The sequence below is a fragment of the Aedes albopictus genome, chromosome 2 (genome assembly GCF_035046485.1).
Source record: "Aedes albopictus strain Foshan chromosome 2, AalbF5, whole genome shotgun sequence".
NCBI classification, from domain to species: Eukaryota; Metazoa; Arthropoda; class Insecta; order Diptera; family Culicidae; genus Aedes; species Aedes albopictus.
In genome coordinates, this window is record NC_085137.1 from 404,190,164 (window position 1) to 404,211,757 (window position 21,594).

Sequence of the window (21,594 nt, forward strand, 5' to 3'; positions counted from 1 at the left end):
TAGTAATTTCCTTCGAAATTCCTTATGCAATTCTCTGAGCTATTTAATGGAAATTCCTTAGATAATTCTTTCGACCATTACAATTCAGGATTCCTATGATAATTTCTTTGGAAATGCTCCCAGCCATTTTTCTTTAGTGCTTCATTCGGCAATTCATTTGGAAATAACGTTTTAGGAAATTCCTTGCATAATAACCTTGGTAATTCTATCGGCAAAATCTTTAGAAACTCCTTAAGCAACTTCTTGGATAATTTCTTCAGAAATGTGACTGGCAATTCTCTCAGAAATTCTTTCAGTAATTATTAAGTTTTTTATTAATGTGTATTTTAACTTACGGAAATTGATTTGACAATTTTGTTTAATTTTCCCTGGTTATTCCTTTGGAAATTCCGTCGACAATTACTCCGCGGATTCTTTCAATACATATTTTTTTTTTATTTCAACGACTTTTTATCTGAGATATTAAGCAATTATCAAGGAATTCCTTTGGCAATTTTTCATGTTTTTTTTTTGCCAATTCCTTTAGAAATTCATTCAGCAATTTTTCCAAATTCTTCTGAGAAACCTTTTCAACAGTCTCTTCCGCAACTTTCTTGGGGATTTCAACAATATCTTTGAACATTTTTGCTGCATTTCGGATGGGATTCCAAGAGGAGCTCCTGAATAAATTCTAGAAGGAGTTCTGGAGAAATCCCTCGTGAAACTCCTGAGAAAAAATCCCTAATAAAACTCTAGGAGGACTTCCAAGCAGGGATGCCAGATGATTTTTCCAAAAATCTGTATCAGGATTTTAGAAAATCTGTATTTGTCTGTATTTTAAAACTGTGACTGAAAGGCAAAAAACACCAAGTTTCCGTAAATCCAGTCAGACCCCGTAAGAAATCTGTATGTTGCACATGTATTTTTTGTGTCCCGAATTTTGCACGAACATTTCTATTTGTAGTAAGTTTTCACTAAACGGTGTAAATATCAGAACGTAATGATTTTACATAGTAAAATAAAGCCTGTATCCGCAATAATCGGGACACAAAAGTACGGAAGTAACTCTGTACTGAATCAATAAAAATTGGCCAAAAATTAACTGAGACATTTTTGGTGTATGTTTATTATTTGTGCAAAATTTCATAAAAATCGATGCATTACTTTTAACTGTGGATGAGAAACAAACAAACGACGTTTTTAAGATTTTGTACAATCATCACCAATTTTCATTAGCATACTAGATGGTTCTTTTCCGCTACAATTCAAAGTTCTGTGAGGATAATTATGAAACTTCGTGAGCAGTTATGATACTTATAGAGACACTTTCTTGCAAAATTTCATCAACTTTTATCAATTGGATTGAAAGTTACTGGTGTTGATAGGGGATAGTGTTAGTGAAAATGTTTCATGTTTTTTATGTGCGATGTTTGCCCATTCATAACTTTTGAATATCTCTGTCAATTTTCATGAAATTTTCACAGAAGGTAGTTGATTATGTGTGTATTATGCCTGCAAAATTTGATGATTATTGGTGTAGTACTTTCAACAATACAATCGAAACAATAAGGGGTACTCACTAATTGTTGTCTGAAGGGCTAAAATCACGGTCAGCCCCAATATATGTTTCGACTATAAAATTGTTGATAGTGCATCGATTTTTTTGAAATTTTGCATATGTAAGTAAAATAGATTGAGAGGTTTGTGTTTAAAATTTCAGTCATTTTCTTTATTAAATTCAAAAGTTACAGCGCTGACAAGCTAAACCAGGGGCTGTACAAAATTCAATTGCTCGCGTTCTACTGTTTCATTGCTACAGCAAAAGGTACTTCACCGATTCACATGAAATTTTGCAGGTGAAATGAACACATCTTAAGATATTATCAGGCAAAATTTGAGCAATTTTAATGTATCTATTGCAGAGTTACAGCCATATTTGTGTGTCCCGATTATTGCGGATACAGGCTTTAAATATGTATATTCTTAATAATTCTAAAACTTTTACGTAGCCGATTTTTTGTGAAAATTTCTCCAGGGATTCTTCCAGGAATTTTCCCTGGGAGTTTCTCAAAAAATATCCTGAAACTGGTTCACGGGTTTCCGCAGAAATTCCTTTCGAAAATCCTCATGCTACATAAGTAATGCTTGTATTTCTTAATATATCTTTTTCAATATTTTTGGAGAAATTCCTCCAAACTTTTTCAGGTGTTTTTCGATAGCATTTCTTCGAAAATTTATCAATTAATTTCTCCAGGGGTTTCTCTATGAATTACTTCTCACGTTTCTTGAAAAGATGCAATTCCAGGAGATATTTTTCTTCAACAACAATTCAGAGCTTCTACCAGAAATTCAGAATTTTCGAGTTTGTATGAAGAACTAGCATAATTTAAAATACACAAAATATAGAAAGATTATAAAAAATAAACTTCAAGAACCATTCCAGAAATTATTGCTTAAATTTCTACCTAAAGGATTACTCCATTTTTCAAGGATTTTTTTTGAAGTTCCTCTAGAAATTCTCAAAAGATTTTTTTGGAAAGTTCCTACAGGAGTTTATCCAATAGTTACTTGAGGTATTCCTCCAGGCATTGCTTTGGAAGATTCTTTCAACAATGCTATTAAAGGAACGACTGTTACTTTAACTGGAAACTGGCAGTGGCTACACAGTCTTTATTGTTAAAACGGGTTTATTGTTTACCCAACGTTTCGGCCATCCCTAAGTGCCGAAACGTTGGGTAAACAATAAACCCGTTTGAAGAATAAAGACTGCGTAGCCACTAAAAGTTTCCAGTTCTCTCAACAATTGCTGCATAAATTCAAGTAATAAGCATTTTTCAAAGATTTTTTCTAGAAATGTTTCAAAGAATATTTGAAGAGGGTTCTCCATTTTTTTCAAATTTCTTTATTGGTTCTCTAAAGAATTCTTCCAAGAAATCTCTTCATAAACTGCACGAGATTTTTTTATGAATCTTTCGGAAGTACCTCCAGCAGCTCTTCCAAGGATCCCTTCAGAAAATCCTATAGGGAATCCTTAAAAATTCTATGAAGGATTTCTACAAGTGATTTGTGAATAATTTACTTGAAGAATTTCAGAATTTTTATTTTTTCAGGAAAACTCCATGAAGGAACTTCTCAATTTTGAAATTTTGAAGAATTCTCTGGATATAAATATATCTTTACAATGTGAAGTTCACATACAAATTTCTGAAGAAATCTAAGCAGGAAATTCTGAAAGAAAGAGTTAGAGGAATTAAAGTAAGTGGTATATAAAAAGAAAATCGGGTTAAGTACTGTTCCTTTAAATTCCACTAAGAATGTGCATCCTTTGACAGAAACGAATTTCGACCTTAACTGTAAGGTCGTCTACGAGACACTGAAGACGACCTTACAGTTGAGGTCAAAATACGTATCTGTCAAAGGATGCAAATTCTTAGTGGAATTAACCGTTATGTGTCCGACAAACTTTTTGCTTTTTTTACACCGTGCTTTTTAAATGGGCGCTGGGTACCCGGGTACCCTGTCGGCCACATAAGGGTTAAAAGGAACAGTACTTAACCCGAATTTCTTTTTTACATCCTAGAAGAAGTTTCTTAAGAACTTCCTGGGGAATTACCTGGAGAAACATTTCGGGAAATTCTTGGTGGAACTCATTACAAAACATTTGCAAAGATCCCAGAAATAAATTCTTCAGATATTTCTTAAGGAATTTCCGTAGCAATTCTTTGGAAATATTTCTGAATGAATTTCTTAACGAATCCGTGGAAATATCAATGAAAATATCCGTCGACAAGAAATTTTCGATAATTTTTTAAACAAATCTCCAAAAGAGTGTGTAAAGTTTTTCTTGCTGGAGTTTAAGAAGGAGCCCATAGAAATCTATTCAAGAGAGTTCCTGGAGAAAATTGATCAAGGAATATCTAAAGAATGCCCTCTAGAAATTTCTCAAGGAATCTCTGCAAGAATTTCTTTAAAAAACATTTCCCATTACCGGTGTTCCATACACTAGGCGCCTCACCTCCTTTTACCGAAAATAGAAAAAAAACCTCCCATGCCGCTTTCTTTGTGCTTCAACAAGCTAAGATGGCCAAAATTGCTAGGGCGTGATATTCACACCCAAAGGACCTGAGTTCAATTCGCGTTCGAAATTCTTTTCTTTTCATCTGCAAGGTAACGTTGAGAATGATTGAACTTTCCATCACATATGACGAGTTCTTTTTGCTACATTCGATGCATCATATTTTTGCAAATTGTTTTCGTACTCTGTAGTTTCCAAAAGTTCTATCGATTTTTAATCTTTAACACAATTTTATAGTTAGTAACTCAGTTGTTTGAAAGGGAAAAAACTGTCATTATTTTCAATTTTCGACGAAAACATTATTCGTAAGTTTTCTCATTATTATCATTCTACATATAAGAATGAAAAGCATAAAGAAAACCAGGCCTTTGGTTAGCAAAGTTTCCAACCTTTATATCATTTTTCATGTTCAGTACTTCAAGCTTAAATTTTCCTTACAACTTAATATTTCACTGGAAATTCGCGACTTTTGCAAGTTGTCAAGCAAACAGCAATACACATAAAAAACAGCAAAGATTCGGTTTATTCGATTTTTTCATATATTTGTATTTGTATTAATTTTGGGCAAAAGTTGAAAAGTTATATTTCACAAGAATAAGATTTCAACGTGATAAAAACGTAAAGAAGCCCGCCCTTAACGTATGCTTATTGCATATCTAGGACGTTGTACGTTTCGTAATATTTTTTTTTATTAAATTCAATTCGAAAGAAAATTTTCCCTTTAATGGAATGATTGAGGTCAAATGTGAAAAATATGAATAATTAAACGGGTCTGTACTCTCAATAATTTTTATTACTTTATTTTCCAGCTGGCGTGAATGTATGAGGAAAAAATTATGTGGAGGAAAAATCTGTATCATGATCATGAAATCTGTATTTTTTCTGTACTCTGTATCCTGTCTGTCTCGACCTATAAAAATCTGTATAATACAGAAAAATCTGTATATCTGCCATCTCTGCTTCCAAGTGGAAATCATGAAGAAATTTCTGATGGAACTCTGGAACGAATTCCTGGTGGAACTCCTGAAGAAATTCCATTTGGAACACCAGAGAATGCCTAGGTTGCACCAATAAATAATTTCCTTGAACAAAACACATAAGGAACATGGTAAAATCTAACGAGGAGTTTCTGAAGACATCTAAGGTACAACTACTGAAAGAATTCTAGTACAAATACAAATCTTGAAAGAATTCCAAGTGGAACTGTTGGTAGAGTCCTAGCAAAACTCAAGCAGGAATTCAAGGTGGGAATCCTATACGGAATTCATGGAAGAATAGCAGGTACAATTTCGAGATAAATTTCATGTGGAGCTCCTAGGTGTAACAAATGTAGGAATTCCAGCTGGAGTATCTGAAAGAATTCCAGTTTGAACTTCTGGAACAATCCGTGGTAGTCTTGATAAATATAGAACATTATTCATTTTATATTATCCGACGTTTCGGTCCGTTTGGAACCTTCATCAGGGACTCTGGAAATGTTTATTTGTTAATTCTCATATTTTTACATTTAAGAAACCTTTCATTTTTTAAAATGTGGTTCTACCGAATCACACTGGACGAGAAATGTTTTTATTGTAAAACATATTACAACTAATAAATAAACATTTCCTGAGTCGCTAGAAAAGGTCCCAAACGGATCAAATCCTCGGACAAAATAAAATAAATAGTAACACACCAACGGCAAAGGAAGCCGACAGAAATTTGCCCTGTTTTTTTAATGGTAAGACTGTTGGGCAGGACAAGATCCTGATAAAACTGTTAAATAATGTAATTAGATGTAGTTTTTAATTGACCTGAAATGAATGTACAGTATGACCCATAAAAAATGCGATATTCCATTTTTTTTGCGGTATTTGATGATTTTTAATGAAATAATCCTAATGAATCAAAAATTTTTGGATTAGGGTACAATAAGGAGGTCATTGTCATACAGGATCTCTAAATTTTTTGTCAAAATTTTCATTGGTTACGTATATGGGATACCTTATAATTGTTAACAATTTCTAAAGAAAATCAAGTTTTCCTCTAATTTTTAGAGCAAAATGAACTAAGATAAAAACTTTTAAGCACATGGAAACCATGAAGAAATATGTACTCTTTAATACTCCCATGTTTGAAAAATATTTTAAAAATAATTTCAAATGTTTAGGAAACAAAAACTAAAAAAGGTGCTACATATTAAAAACCGTATTTAAGATAAATTAACAAAAAACTTAACACTGTTTGAACATTTTTCAAAACAATTTTTTGTCGATGAAGGCATATAAACCTACCTTTATGATAGATACAAATACTGAGTACTTAAAAACAATTTCATGCTTAAAACATAGTATTTTCTAAAAATTATCATTTGTCAAATAATTTAATTTTCAGAAAATGTCTCTTAATTTATAAGTTAATATTTTTTTCGTTCTTGTCCGACGAACCAACCATAAAAGTACTATTTTCAAAATAAAATTTGATTGAATGTGATTGAAAGCAATTGAAAATTATGTCCTTAAAAAACGGCCTCTGGCGCGTGGACGATTTCGACATCATCATGTTCAACGTTATATTTCCAAAGGTATGTGCATGAAATCAGTCTATGTTCCTTTGCCATTATCAGATTAGTGGCTCTACTATACTATCCAATAGATACATGAAAGATTAATCAGTTCATAGTAAGGGAACGATGACTTTGAAAACTGTCGCATTTTTTTATGGGTCATGCTGTATGTATTGTAATAGTTTAAGATAATGGGAAAATGCCTACAATCACAATCAATCAAATCAAATAAACAGTCACAAACATACAGGGGATACTCAAAATAACTGGGACAGGTAAAATTTCCACTTTTCATAAAATGTTCAACTAGCTGTAACTTTTCGAAAAGGGCATCAAATATTTTCAATTTTTTACTGTAAGTTCATCAACTAGTTGTGCATCAGTGGTCCAATTTTGGAAAAGATTGGGCTATTTTACACGAAGTTAGAAAGATTCTAGAAAAAGGTATAATTATCCGATATCCAACTTTGAGCTGTTATATCTCCGGATTCAATGAACCGAATGCAATGAAAATTTGATCATTCATGACGATTATAATGAACTTTGAAAAACATTTGACTTAATTTTAAATTATTAATAGGAAAAAAAGTTATAGCGTTTTCATTTATTCTACGCTATTTTGTAAAATTTATCTATTTTTCATGTGCATCCCATTACTTTTTAATTTAATGCCGGCCATTTGGTTGCTTTCCTCCGAAACATAAATATATTCAAGTCAATTAGAGGGAATTTCAATGATCTATAATTACTATCTCGAATTTTGAAACGATGATGAAATTTTGGATAAATTGGTGTTATATTAGAAAAATAATCTGATCGAAATAATTTTCTTTCGCGTGAAGAATTTTAAGTTTTGTCAAAAGTTTTTAAAAGCTTAGGCTGATACAAATTTATTTTTGACTTTTTGTCCCCCCCCTTCAAAAATGTTTTGCTCAAAATGGCATTTTGAGGGGGCAGATAAAAAAATATTTATCAAAATATCGAGTCTTGCTAAAAATTCTTTAACAAATCCGATGAGTTTTTATATTTTTCAGATTAAATGTTTTATTATTTTTATCCCCCCCCTCGACCAGCCAAAGAGTGGTGGGACAAAAAGTGAAATAAATATTTGTAACGGCCTTATTATATTAGTCATAAATGATCAAAATTTCATTGCATTCGGTTTGTTGAATCCGGAGATATATCATCTCAAAGTTGGCTACCGCATAATTGTACCTTTTTCAAGAATAGTTCTTACTTCGTGTAGAATAGCCCAATATTTTTCAAAATTGGACCACTGATACACAACTAGTTGATGAACTTACAGTAAAAATTTGAGAATATTTGATGCCCTTTTCGAAAAGTTACAGCTAGTTGAACATTTTTTGAAAAGTGAAAATTTTACCTGCCCCATTTATTTTGGGTATCCCCTGTATGTGGGATTGTGTCTATTGAGAATGATAAGCATGTTCAATTTATCAGTTTTCTGTGCAATTTTTATAGCTTATAATAAAAAAGTCAAATCAACCCTATTTGAACTAAATTCAAAAATGATATCGTTGCTTTACAATCTGTTTATATCAAAATAACACGATAAAATGACCAACTCAAACAATTACCAAATGGAAATATTGGTCAACCGTACCGTCCACCTTCTCTACCTGGCCACCGAACCCCAAACACCCTCCTTGATTGACAGGCGACACAAGTCTCACAATCGTCGTCACCTTTCGCCGACAGACAGCGCCATTCCACAGACACCCTTGTCTGCTACAATTCGCCGGAACGCGTGTAAGCCTTCGCACTGCCGTCGTCACAAGAAACCGATAAAATCTGTTTTGATTGCACCTCGCTGTTTTGCTTTCTTATTAAAAATGCCCACAAAGAATGGGGGACTCCCGTATGAACATCGAACATGATGATGATGATGCGGTGCGGAGTCATCCAATTTTACTTTCTTGTCCATACATAGGAACTAATTGAATCGCCGCTTTCCGCCACCTTTCCGCTAGCTTCAATAAAGAACCCACTCACCGAGTTTCCCGAAATGAAAATAAAAGTTGCTTCTCGAACGACCTCCAGGCTGCATCAATTTGATACAGTTTCCCTCCGAGGAGCATAGCATCATAGCAAACAAACCAACAACAACGTTTAGTCTGCCTGCGTTACTTTCCGGCTAGATAAACACATCCAACTTTCCGCCTTGTTTGGTGCAACCACGTGAACCATAAGTGAAGCAAAGGGAGGCTGCCATCGTTGTTGTCCGCTCCCCATTATCTTGTGTGCCCCATGACGAACGAAATTGATTTCTATTTACCAAAAGCGCCCTTCTCTGTGTTTGCGGATAGTACAACAAATAACGTTAGTTTAATGAATTTTTATTCACATTTGGCTTCTAACCACCCCGCCAACGCAGCGTCCGTCCATCTGCTCTTTGAAGCTAGTTTCACAATGGTTTAGATAACAATGTTAGGAGGAAAAATACATCTCCTTCTTCTTGCTGATGGACGCCCCAAATGAGATGGAGTCCGCTTTCAAGCTCAGAGTTAATTGACAGTCATCAACTTCTTGACACGACAAATCTCCACGTGGCACCGGCCAGGCTACGTCCACAGAATTCCTTTACCACCAATGTACGAAACCGGCGACCGGCACAACCTTGAGCGCTTCGGTCGGATGTTGTCTAAGCATACGCGCGCGCAAAATCTCCAGGCCCGTCTGGAGGACTGCTTGGTGAGGTGGGAGCCTAGAATTCTTTCCTAAGCAAACCACCTTTCGCACCGGGAGGTGATTCGGAAAGCTAAAGCGGAGTTAAGCCCAGGCAGGCGTGGCGGATTCTCAGAAGTAGACTCTGCTGGGCCTCTTCAGAAATTCCACACATCCGGAAGCAACACTAGGTACACAAACGACACGGCACCGCTTCTAAAGTGCCTCAGCCCAGCTAGGAGTGCCTCGGATACACCAGGAACTACGCCAATAAGTTCCTGATTTCTGTATAGTGGTAACTACGTACTAGTGAGCTAATAGCAAGGAGAATCTATCCTCGTAGCAGGGTTGGGTGACACTGACTTGAAACGGCGGATGAGCTAATGTCCCACAAAACCGTGACGTGGCCATAGAATACGTTCCTGACATGTACCCGGCTTAGGCAACTAACTGGGTGGAAATAGGATCAGATGAACATTTCTGATTAGACCTTGAGCTCAGTCCACATAGGGGCCTGTGCCAACCTTCGTGTGACATTCTTGCTTGCATATTTAACCACTAGGATCATTGGCAACTACTTCATTGGAAGTGAGTGATAGCGGCTCTAAATGGACCCAACATCAATCATGAATACTAAAGCTAAAATACCAAAATTGAGCGAAAGTGGTGTGGCAGAGGGCGAAGGGTGAGGGTAGAAGCTGGATTATCCCCTGCGAGAAAATAGCAGGAGGAACAGGAGGCGGTGCAGCGCCAGCTGAGGATGTGCAGAATACTGGCATAGACCTCACGCGGGCGCTGTACCGCAACAGCTACTGCCCATAATCGCATAAGAGTAACATTCGACAAAAGTAGGCATTGGAGAAAATGGAGCCCAAAGATTCAACTTTTAATGGTATGGATATGAACATAAATTTTAAAAATGTCTCATAAATTGGTAATCAATCGTTTAGCAATAAAATTTTCTACAGCACATCTTATATGCTAGACGAATTGCCAGAAAATAAAACAGACCTGATTATGATTGATGACACGCTTTAAAGCCAGCCTTTTTTTTTCCAGTGTGACTGTTATGCGGTTACATTGGTCAATGAGACAAAATGACTTGGTATTTTTTTCATAAATCCTAGAACAAACTTGAAATTTTTATTCAGGAAGTCGAAAGTACTTGCGATTTGATGGTGATCCCCGATAATAACTCAATACCATCATAATATGCAAATGTTACACATATGCAGTTATGGGCAGAGCAGTGGCTACCAAAAATGTTGGTAGTCGCCGAGCAACTTGACGAGCTGATCGTCTTCCCGAGCGAGCGGTACAACATCAGCAAGGACCTCAAACAAGGTCCGCCAAAGCACCGTAAGTCAGTTGCCCTGACCAAGAAGGAGTACGACCTTCTGGCCGAAGAGAGGAGTGTGGTAGGACCGTGCAGGGAAGAGCGGTTCACTCAAACGGACTGTCCGGACACTGGACGGTGGATGGCCGTCTCTTCCCACTGAAGAGGGTAGTAGGAACAACTGCTGCAGACGATATTTCGACGACGCAACCTCTAACCAACTCTCAAGTGTTAGCCTCGTAAAAGGCTGATTGTTTCGGCTGTCCAAGAAGAAGGCATGCGGGATACGGTTACAACGATGTTTATTCTATCACTGCTTTACAAAAACTGAAACTGATTCAAAAAATGCCATCAATTTTATATCAGGAGGATAACGTGCCTCTGGAGCCGGCCTTTTGATACCTGGTACCAGTCCAGGAAATAATTTTCACATCGCATGAGGGCTTCGCAATAGTGAAGATCACCGGGATGTACTCGCAGGTGACCGATAGACCGGTTCTCGTCTATGCTATGGTATGCTGGGTTAAGGCCCATGGGTATCAATGGAGACTTTAACTTTTGAGTGGTTGAATGGGGTAGCCACTTGACTAATGCGAGAGACTGAGCTCTACTGTAAGCCATGGCTCATAGCTTCCCAACCTTCGTTTCGCGACACCCCAACAACTTGCAGGCACGCTTCGATTGTTTTACGAAAAGCGCAGTGACAACAGACTGGGAGGTCGCGAGAGCCAAGGTTGGGAACCGTGGGGCTAGACTGAACGTGAACGTGGATGTCGGGAATCCATCATTGATGTGGATTATGGAGCCCGTGTCTAAACCCTAGCTCAGACGAGCGTACACGAACAGTGATCATCTGGCGATTCGATACATGGTGGAACACGGAGGTAGATGGCCTCAACCGAAGTTCATCGACAGTCATCGAGGATGGCTGACATCGCGCTTCGATAAGCGGGATTTGGTTAACACCAAGAATCTGTCCAGCGATGATCTATTAGTCTGAACCTAAGTCGTGCATGCGACGCAGCGATGCCAAGGCGATCCCTACCCATATTTCCCTCATCTGTCGAACCTTTTAAGCACTGCGATCCCTACCCATGGACGCAAACCGGTGTACTGGCGGTTTCCAGAAATCACAGAACTCCGCGCAACCTGGCTAAGAACCAGGAGGAGCATGTAAAGAGCTCTGATGAGGGTAGAATGGAGCAAAGTGAGGCCTACAGGCTGGTAAAACTGACACTAAACAAAGAGATCGAGGCGTGTAAGCGGTCATGCGTAGAAAATCTCTGCCAGGCAGCCAGCACGACCCTCTGGGATGATGCCTGAAGAGTGGCCCTCCGTCCCCTACGGCCAAATCGCCCAAAGCGAGGCACCCCGGCGACGAACGACGAGCTCATCGTAATACCTAGTGAAGTCGCCACAAGGCTCCGGGTCCGGTCGGTATTCGACAGTAGCCATCAAGACTGCCATCGAGGCTAGTCCTGACATGTTCAGAATGGAGAGTACAGATGTGCCTCCTAGACCGTGATGAATTTTCGAAGAGGTGAAAAGGCAAAGATTGGTTCTACTGATCAAGCACGGGAAGCACCCTGGTGACCCGTCAGCATATAGAGCTATCCGCCTTTTGGACAGCGCCGCGAAGCTGCTGGAGTGGGACATTGTTTGTAGGCTGAAGTTCTATAACGAGAGTTCAGATGTTTCTGGGCTCTTGGATAATCAGTTCGGCTTCCGGAAGGGTCGATCGACGGTGGTCGCTATTAGGGCTATAACTAAAACGGCCGAGATAGCGCTTCAAAGGAAGAGAAGGAGAATTCGCTATTGACACATTCCTCGCGTTACGTTTTGCGCGTGAATCAAAGATTTGCTTCCACAAATTGTTATATTGTTAAATATAAAATGATCAAATTTGAATAGATGATTCAATTTATGCTTTCAAATTGTAAATAAGACTTATTTACATCGAAAGGAATCAAGGAATACTGCGTAACGGAACACCATCTCAAAAAATGACAAATTTAGACTGAACGCCAAGAAATTTGCTACTTTCTCGAATCAGTTTTCATAGTTTCGAGTACTATTAGAAAAATATAAATAACTATCTTCATTTTGATGCAAAAAGAATAAAAATCAACAGCAGGAGCCCGGAAATATTGTTCGATGAAGTTCAAAAACCGCGGTGTAGAAGTGCATGGAATTTGTCTATTGCGCAGTCGTCACGCTGCACACAGACGTAAATGGGCCAAATTCCTGGCCATAAGTCGAAAATTTTTTTACAGGGTTTTCCAAAGTCTAATATTTTTTAAAGATAAATGAAGTAATGCTTCATCATGTGGCAATCAATAAAATACTTTGAGATGCATATTTTTTAAAGAATAAATGCCGAAATTAAACGATTTTCTCTACTGTTTTTTTCATTTGCATAATAACTCATCGGAAGAACTTCAATTATCGAAATATTGACAGTTTGAAAAAATAACTGAGTATATAACACAGTTCTCCTGATAAGCGTGTATCATTTAAACAAAAAACTTCACCGGGTTTCATTTATTTTGCTCTCTTCCAGAAGAGTTTTCAAAATCATATTTTTTGTCAATTTTGAACCATTTTCAGCATTCAAAAAGTTTTCAGATTCTGCAGCATTCCACGATCTGGATAAAATTACAATAAAATATAAGGCATATCCTTTGTGAATCGCAAGAGAACGGGTACCAGAAAGTACCAGACGAAAAAATAAAACATTTTGAAATTTACACCTTTTTTACTAGTTTTTAGTAACAATTTAGGTTTAATTTCGAAAAGCAACTTCGTTCCGACTACTTTTTCAATGAATGACCACTTATACTCGGTAGATAGATCATAGCAAAATACAATTCTGGTCTTCTATCTCTTAACAAAATGTGTCAAATGGAATTAATTTAGTAAATTTGGGCAGAAATCTCCATACACCGATAAACGCCTAAACGTATGCAATGCAGTAGTAATCTAATGTAAACTGTTGTGTTCAAAATTTGTTACAAAAACATCAAAAACAACTCAAATAAAGAGCTCACTATTTGTAGCATGTAATCATATGTTGATGCACCGTTATGAAAATATTTTCAGATAAATATTGTTTTTTATAGCTAAACTCATTGAGTTTTTCACTCAGTACTCCACGAACTTACTTTTATGTATAAAGTTGTGTTAAAATGCCATGTTTTACTAGAAAAAAATCAAACTGATACATTCCACACGGCTTCTATCATCATGTTCAAACTCCTAAAATTTCAATCCATGATAAATTTTTGAGTTTTGATGTGTTTTCCAGGGCACTATAAAAGTTACCCCAAAATGAAAATGTGATTCAAAAAATATCTAGAAAAAGGTACAACATTTAAACTGAGTTTAAGGGGCCGTTCAAAAATAACGGCCCATATTCCCAAAAATTGTGAAGATAGAACATTGTTCAGCAAGTTTCCCAATTATGACACTTCTTACAACTTTGCTGAAGACATAAACACGTTATCTACACTTATAAAGGAATTGAATTTCTCTCACACTTCTAGGAGAATTTCTATGAAACGAGGTGGCCCTTGTTTCCAAACAATATTTTCCATGGAAATATAATTATTTTTCAGTTCTCTGTTGTCAAATAAAAATGTTCGACGCTTCAAGCGATTTTTGGGGATGAAAATAAACGTTGTCCTTGGAGAGGTTATAAGAAATCATTTCTAGCCTTTAAGTGGATTAATATGGCTATTTATAATCCAAAATGCTTCCTCAATATCTAAATTCACCATTTTATCGCTAGTACATACATAATACACCATGAAAACGTGTTAAAACTTTTTGGCCATGGAATGGACCCTGTTACTCCAGTGTGCGCTGCACAAGACGTGAAAAATACGTTCAACACCGTCAAATGGGCTGCAATCGAGTACGATGTATGGTGCACTTGATGGCATCTAAGCTGACACTTCTGGAGCAACATTTGAAAAGGGCCCAAGAGGTCTTGTGTCTTTTTTTCTAAAACGCTCCGTAGGGCATAACAGCAGCCCGCCCACGCAAATGAACACCGTTATCCGAAAGATCGATGTTTGCTCTATCTGATAACGGTCTTAGTTTTTGTGAATAAGCTGAGGGGGGCTCAGGAGCGACGTGTGAAGTCATTGTTTACCAATGCTTGTATGCCCTTTTCAGACTTTTGAACGTACCTAAGAGGTGTCCCGGATATGTAGCATATGCCGTACCGTAGAGCTACTCTTAGAATAGGGTGCTACCTAATATACGACACAGAAGAAGGCGAGGGGAACTACGAAGTCATCGTGGGGGTATCTCAGGGATCCATCCTGAACCCGGTTCTATGGAATGCGGCGTACGATGGCGTATTGAGGTTCACATTTCCAACGGCGGTTTTGTCGATGATAGTCTAAAGATGAAAGATCAACTTCTAATGCTTACTGAAGCAATTGAACTTCGGTAGCCACGTGAAACATGCTTGCAACTTGTCCTTTTGCTTGGCGATTGTCGAGGATAATGTCAATTAGTTCGGCAATAGTCTCGAGCAAGCGTAAGTAGTGGCGAGACGGATCGCCAGACGATGGTCTGTGTTGAAATGGCAGAGGGAATGGGATTCCAGGCCCATACCGAGCGTGTCCAAATTGACGAGCAGGCTCCAGTGCGAGGTGAACGTTCACTTGACACAACTTCTGTCAAGCCATGGGTGCTTTTGGTGGTATTTGCACAGATATGCGGTAGATTTCACTCCGGACAACATTGTTGAAAGAATGTGTAAGGGGGGCGAACATGTGGGATTGCGTTACATCCGCGGTCTAACGAATTGTAATTCAACTACAGAGTAAATGTAGGGCCGACCATCAGCAAGTTGGCTTGGCCTTTAAAAACCCTCTTGAAGCTTCCTGAAACTCCTCAGAAGCCTCCTAAAACGCCCTGAGTCTCTCTGAAACGTTCCTGGACATCTTTTGAGACCCCCTAAAACACTCGAAATCCGTCTCAAACGCTCCTTAAAAAACCTACTGAAACGCTTTTGAAATCATCCGAGACCACGTGATGCCTCGTGAAACTTCTGAATCCACAGATCTTCTGAAGCGTCCTTGAAACACTCAGAATCCCTTTTAGACGCTATAAAATTCCCTGTAAAGTCTCTAAAATCCCTGAAACAATTTGAGACCGTCTAAAACACCTCTGAAACACCCTGAAAAATCTCCCAAAACCTCCAGAATCCTCCGAATCGTTCGTGAAGCCCCCTGAAAACCTCCAAATGTCTCAAACGTCTCTATAACCCATCATGTAAATCCTCCAAAACGTCTTGAAACGTGCATGAAACGGGAATCGAACCCGCCGTCTCCGGAATGACGATCCATAGCCTTAACCACTAGGCCAGCTGGAGACCCCGTCAATGTACATATTCTCACGTAAATTTACGTCCTAGACCACTGTTCATTGGCTGCATTGGCGCCCTTTGTCTAGTCGTTTCTGGTTCTAACCGTCTGCTTCCTCGCTGAGGCGAAATTTAGGGTGTTTGCCCATTTCGCCGGAAGCAACCAGCCTAGTGAGCAAGCAAGTGTACAGAATTCCATCACCCAAATTGGCGGAACAAATGCCAAGCGGATGAAAAGTGTGATTCTTCCCCCGCAAAAAGAACCGGGCGGCGTATCGTATCGTCGTCTTGTAGTGTGGCTGGCTGCACCCTTCGATTACTTCCGGGCTTGACTTCTACGACAACTGGAAAAAGGAAGACAACTGCTGCAGGACCAACTTTGGCCGGGATTTATGTGTGCAGTCGCGCGAAATTGTATGTGTGCCGTGATGCTGCTGCGCTCCAACGACTGTCATACATAAACCACCGACCCATAAAATATAATGGCTTTTGAAGGCGCACATCGTATCGCACTCTGGGGGCTGCCACACCGAGAACGACGACGACCAAGCGAATCTAGAAGACAAACCATTATTATCATCTCTCAGTCTCGGTGCGGTTGGTGGATGATGTTGTTCGGCTGACTGAGTGTCCCCTTACGCCAGTACTACAGCGAAACAAGCAAAACATATGAGTGGCAAAGCGCAACATAAATATGTAGAGGAAGCATACAAAAGTTCTTGGAGCCGGGAACACCCCCACCGGCGAACGCATAAATGGCCAACATGTTGTCGTCAGTTGATATTTGTACAGATTCGCTTCCGTTGTGGTGGCAAGAGACGACAACTCCCAATGTTGTCAGGATGACTTGAGGAAGTAGGGTTTGTATGTTTGTGGACAAAATGATGCTACACATTCGAGCTTCCGACTGCTAGACAAGTTTATGAAGGAATGAGTATCGTTCTTGTCGCGAGTTCGTTGTTTTTGCAGAATCAAGTTCAATTCTACATAACTAAGCAAATCGAACTGTGTAAAAGTGTAGTCAGTCTAAGCTAAGCCAAGCGTAAATTGAAGGATGATTCAATAATTTACCAAATACTATTTATCCCATCTACATCAATCAGCCCGTATACATCAAATGTGTTAAAGCTAATTAAAAGCATAGCGTGCTAAACTTAACCACTCGTTACATTCTGAGTCCCAACACTGCAGAACAAAGGGTAATAGCCGTGTGAAAAACGTTATGCTTTTCACACTTCACTCATCTTGATATGATCCACTCAGCCCGCCTGCCTGCAGTCAGTAATGAATGACAAAGCACATCCCCCTCAGCAAACTGCATTTCACTGCGGTTGTGCCCATTGATGAATGGCAACCGACTGCTACCCATATGGTGCGTTTCAGTTTCGGCGATGCATGCCGACCGCTTGGCTCAACTCTCGAATCGTCACGTTCTTTCATCTGCCCATCACCGCACCAGTCCCGCTCATCAAGTGCGGCCGATCACAACATGTGATTACAATTAACCATACGCGAGTTGCTTACCCACTTGGCACTTAATCGCTCCGAATTTAATTAAGTTATAGCCCGCGACCGATCGGTTGATTAATTGGAAACAGTTAAACGTAATTTATCATCACTGACTGGGAACTTTTCCCCCCTCTTTTTTGCTCCTCTCTTTACAGCCCTTGAGTTCACAGTGGAACCGTCGGACGTGACGGTGCCGGAAGGAAACTCGGTTCTTCTGCAATGTGCCGGACGGGTGGATCCAAAAGCGTCGCTCCTGCGCGAGGGGAAAGTGGCTCCGAACATTCGATGGCGAGGTCCCGATGGGCAGGATATTGGCATTGTAGGAGATACCTTCCGGTCACAGCTAACCAATGGGTCGCTGTACATCAGTACGGTGGAGAGCAATCGGGGGCTGACCGGGTTCTACCATTGTTTGCTCACCGTGGACGGAGTGGGCACGATAGTGAGTCGGTCGGCTCGGGTGGCCATTGCAGGTGAGTTTTTGGGGTTTATGCCTCTCAAGCATTGTATTCCTATTTGCCTTAAAATGTTTATTCGATGATCAAGTTCAATGAAGTTTCCAATTATGTAAATTGCTTAAAACTGACCAAATGACGAAACGAACATGATTATTCTTCTCTTGTGAAAAATAAGCATCAAATATTCGTTTCTTTGTGCACTTGGCACTACATACTCGTGATTCATGCGTTTGCGCCACACGCCATTTTCTTGTATCTTACCGTGATTTGTCCACAGCAAATTGCGCTCGAAAACTTCAAAAGCTTTTCAGTCGAAGTCCTTACGCCAAATGATAAGAATTGTCAGACAAAAGAAGCACAAACCAAGCAACAGAGAAGGTGCGGCGATTAATCTTTATCCCAAATGATAACAGATAATGACATGATCTCGAAAATTTTTGTTGCAGACAAAACGGAAGCTCAATTTGTTGCGTACTTTTCAACTCGTGAATATTTAATTATTACCAACCCAAAATCGAAACTTTTTGATTATAGATCTTCAGCAACATTGCAGTGTTTAGCGAATCGAAGTAACCGCTCGCAAATCACAATGCAAGGCTCAAAAATCTATAAACTCGTGGTGTACGACGTATATCTTATTATTTTCAAGTTGGGACAAACTTATGTCGTATTGGGTGGATTGTCGCAACCAATGCAGCTTCCGACATTGCCATTATTGTTGTGCGATGGTTGAATTCTGATTCAGTGTCCACGCCATATAGGGCCACCGGAAGAATCAGCATCTTAAAACTTGTGTTTACAAGTTACGGGACCTTAGCTGAATACGTATAGTCCATGGAAGGCCCTTTTCGCAGCTGCAATACGCTTTTTTACATCACGGGAATGCCATTGTCATATGTCAGAAGTGTTCCAAGATAAAAAAAATCTTCAACAACTTCAAACACATTCCTATCAACCACGATCTCAGCACCTGCACTTGGACTGCCTCTGTCCCGCAATCAGGTATATGCTTCGTCCTTTCAAAGTTATCAGGCTTCTCAGCTATGAAATTTTCCAAATTTGCTTGCTATTTAGTGGCACCTAGTGGTAGAATTTCTAAACAAGTGTTTCGTTTTAAGGTCTGTACTAAAAAAATGCAGCACAGAAAAAAGTGTATAACTTTTGATTGAACGCATCCAAACAGCTGATTTTTTAAACAGTTACCGTATCGTATGTGTAGATGATGCCATGAAAATTTCATAAAAATCGGTAAAATATTGGCGACGATATCCCAGACGCAAAAAATGAGATTTTTTTTAAATTTGTGCATCACTGTAAAAAAATGGTTTTGACTATAACTTTACTGATAGTTTAAAAAAACGTCTGAAAATTTGACTGTAGGTTCCCAACCTAATACATATTGAGTGATAGAACTGTCCATATTGCCCCGATTCTTATCAAAATTTGATAGCATTAAACTATTATATTAAACTGCTCTCAGTCAAATTTTTAGTGCTTTCTATACAATATAATCAATTTGAATACTTTCAAAGTAAGAACACTGAGAATGTCACAATAAGAAAACATGTTTGATTATTGCGAAATTTGGCCACATACACGACCACAACTTTTTGTAGGTCAGATCAAATTGAATGAAATTACCTCAAAATGTTTCCATGTACATACTTTGCCTACAGAAAAAAAAAGTCATCGAAAACGGTTGAGAATTTCCGGCTCTGGAGCTAAAAGAGTAAAAAAGGAATTATTTTTTTTTTTAATTTTCGTTCGCACAATATTAAAAAAATCTCATTTTTTGTGTCTGAGATATCTTCACCACTTTTTTTTATCGATTTTTATGAATTTTCATGGCATCAAATACACATACAGTAATTGTTTAAAAAATCAGCTGTTTGGATGCGTTCAATCAAAAGTTATACACTATTTTCTGTGTGCATTTTTTCGAGTACAGGTAAGTTCATGATCAACTTTGCCGAAGACACCATCTTTTTAATTTATCAGAAAACTGAGAAATCAGGTTCAAAAAATTTACATGATCACTAGCGTCGCCTAGTGGAAGAAATAAGAACTTCACAGCTCATCATCTGCAAATTATTGGCATACTCAATCAACTACTTTGCCGAAGAGAGTTGCGATGGGAATCGCGATCGAGTGGCATTGTTCGAAGGAAAAAGTGAAAAGTGACACGTGTTTGGGGCAGGTGCACATTGTCCTTCCTCGTGAAGTGATTAAAATGGATGCACACTTGGTAGCAAACAGTATTGCAGAAAATTGAAGGAGTTAAGGAGTGGTTGCGGTCATCCGACGACATGGAACTGGGTGAGATCATTCCGAGTTTTTTTTTTTATTTTCATACTAGAAGAAGTTGGGGGAATTTCGCCAATGCGTTTTCATGAGGACTCCTGGAGTCTGTAATATTTGCAAATTAATCTTGTAGTTCTGGTGCAGCGATAAAAATGTTAGAAGAAAGTGATTGCAGTTCACAACAATCATTGAGCAAATTAAAAATAATTGGCTTAATTACCTCAACGGTTGTCGATCATGGTATTACTCTTAGTAAAATACATAATTCGAAAATAGCTATCTAAGCTTGAAAGTTTATTCTCCGTATACTCTAAGTTCAATACTGTGGGAAACGCACGACTATTTCCGTGAGTCGGTCGGTTTTCTCGGTAGGGAGATATGGACGCTATTATCATACGTACAAATTGGCTGTCTGGGTACGTCTGTGACCTGTACACTTCAGTTTGGCCTTTCCAGCGTTTCACGTTGCAGTCTAATTATTTTCGCCTTACAGACATGTTCCAATACTATAGCTCATTGCTTTTCACTGAATTGATTTTCTTATTTTTTCTTCTTCTTCTGGGCGTCCTTTTGACTAGGGCAAAGCATGCTTCTCAGCTTCACTGAGCACTTCCACAGTTTTTAACTGAGATCTTCCTTTGCTAATGACCATTTTTCACGTGTGTATATCATGTTGCAGGCACGAAAATACTCTATGCGCAAGAAAATAAAGGAAATTTCCTTTACGAAAAGTTTCTGGCTGACCTGGGAATCGATCCTCGGCATGGCCATGCTCGATAGCCACGCTTTTTCAGGAGTGGTAATATGGGCCACTGAATTGTACACTGCCTAAAATCGAAGTACAGATAAAGAGTCTATTGTTGTATTTCCAGAATATGTCAAAGTTCACACGCAGGGCAAACATTAGATTTGTCATTGATCGGACCTCACGAGCCTGGTATCAGGTATTCACAAACGAAAGCTTCCTCAAACGGTCTCAGTCTGTTGAACAAGACTCCTGATAGTATCTTGAATGCCAAATTAAGAACGGTAACCCTAGGGGTAATCCCTCTGTAATAAGCGTACTTTAGTCTGTGCCCTGTTTTGTAGAGCGCTGTTCATAAACTAAATAGTATTTCATTTTTATTATTAGGCGGATTCACTTAACAGCGTAAACCGCTGATTAATTATCATCCTGATTAAACGTCACGATCACCAACGTTATCTTGGATTGTTTCGTCCGCAGTTTCATGAAACATTTCAATAATCAGATAACCTTGACTTACCCAGTTATTTAATCTTTTATTTCATAGAACTTTCCCGACATCATAGAGCATTACGCATTTTTAG

At 38.6% G+C, this 21,594-nt stretch overlaps 1 protein-coding gene across 2 annotated transcripts in view; it reads left to right on the top strand.

Annotated features, from left to right (window-relative positions):
* Positions 1 to 21,594, top strand: part of LOC109413839 (neogenin) — a 636,710-nt gene that overhangs the window by 579,337 nt on the left and 35,779 nt on the right. For both annotated transcript variants that reach the window (XM_062853347.1, XM_062853346.1), the window contains exon 2: positions 17,662 to 17,979. In XM_062853347.1, coding sequence (XP_062709331.1) covers positions 17,662 to 17,979 — 318 coding nt within the window. The remainder of the gene's footprint in view (positions 1 to 17,661; positions 17,980 to 21,594) is intronic.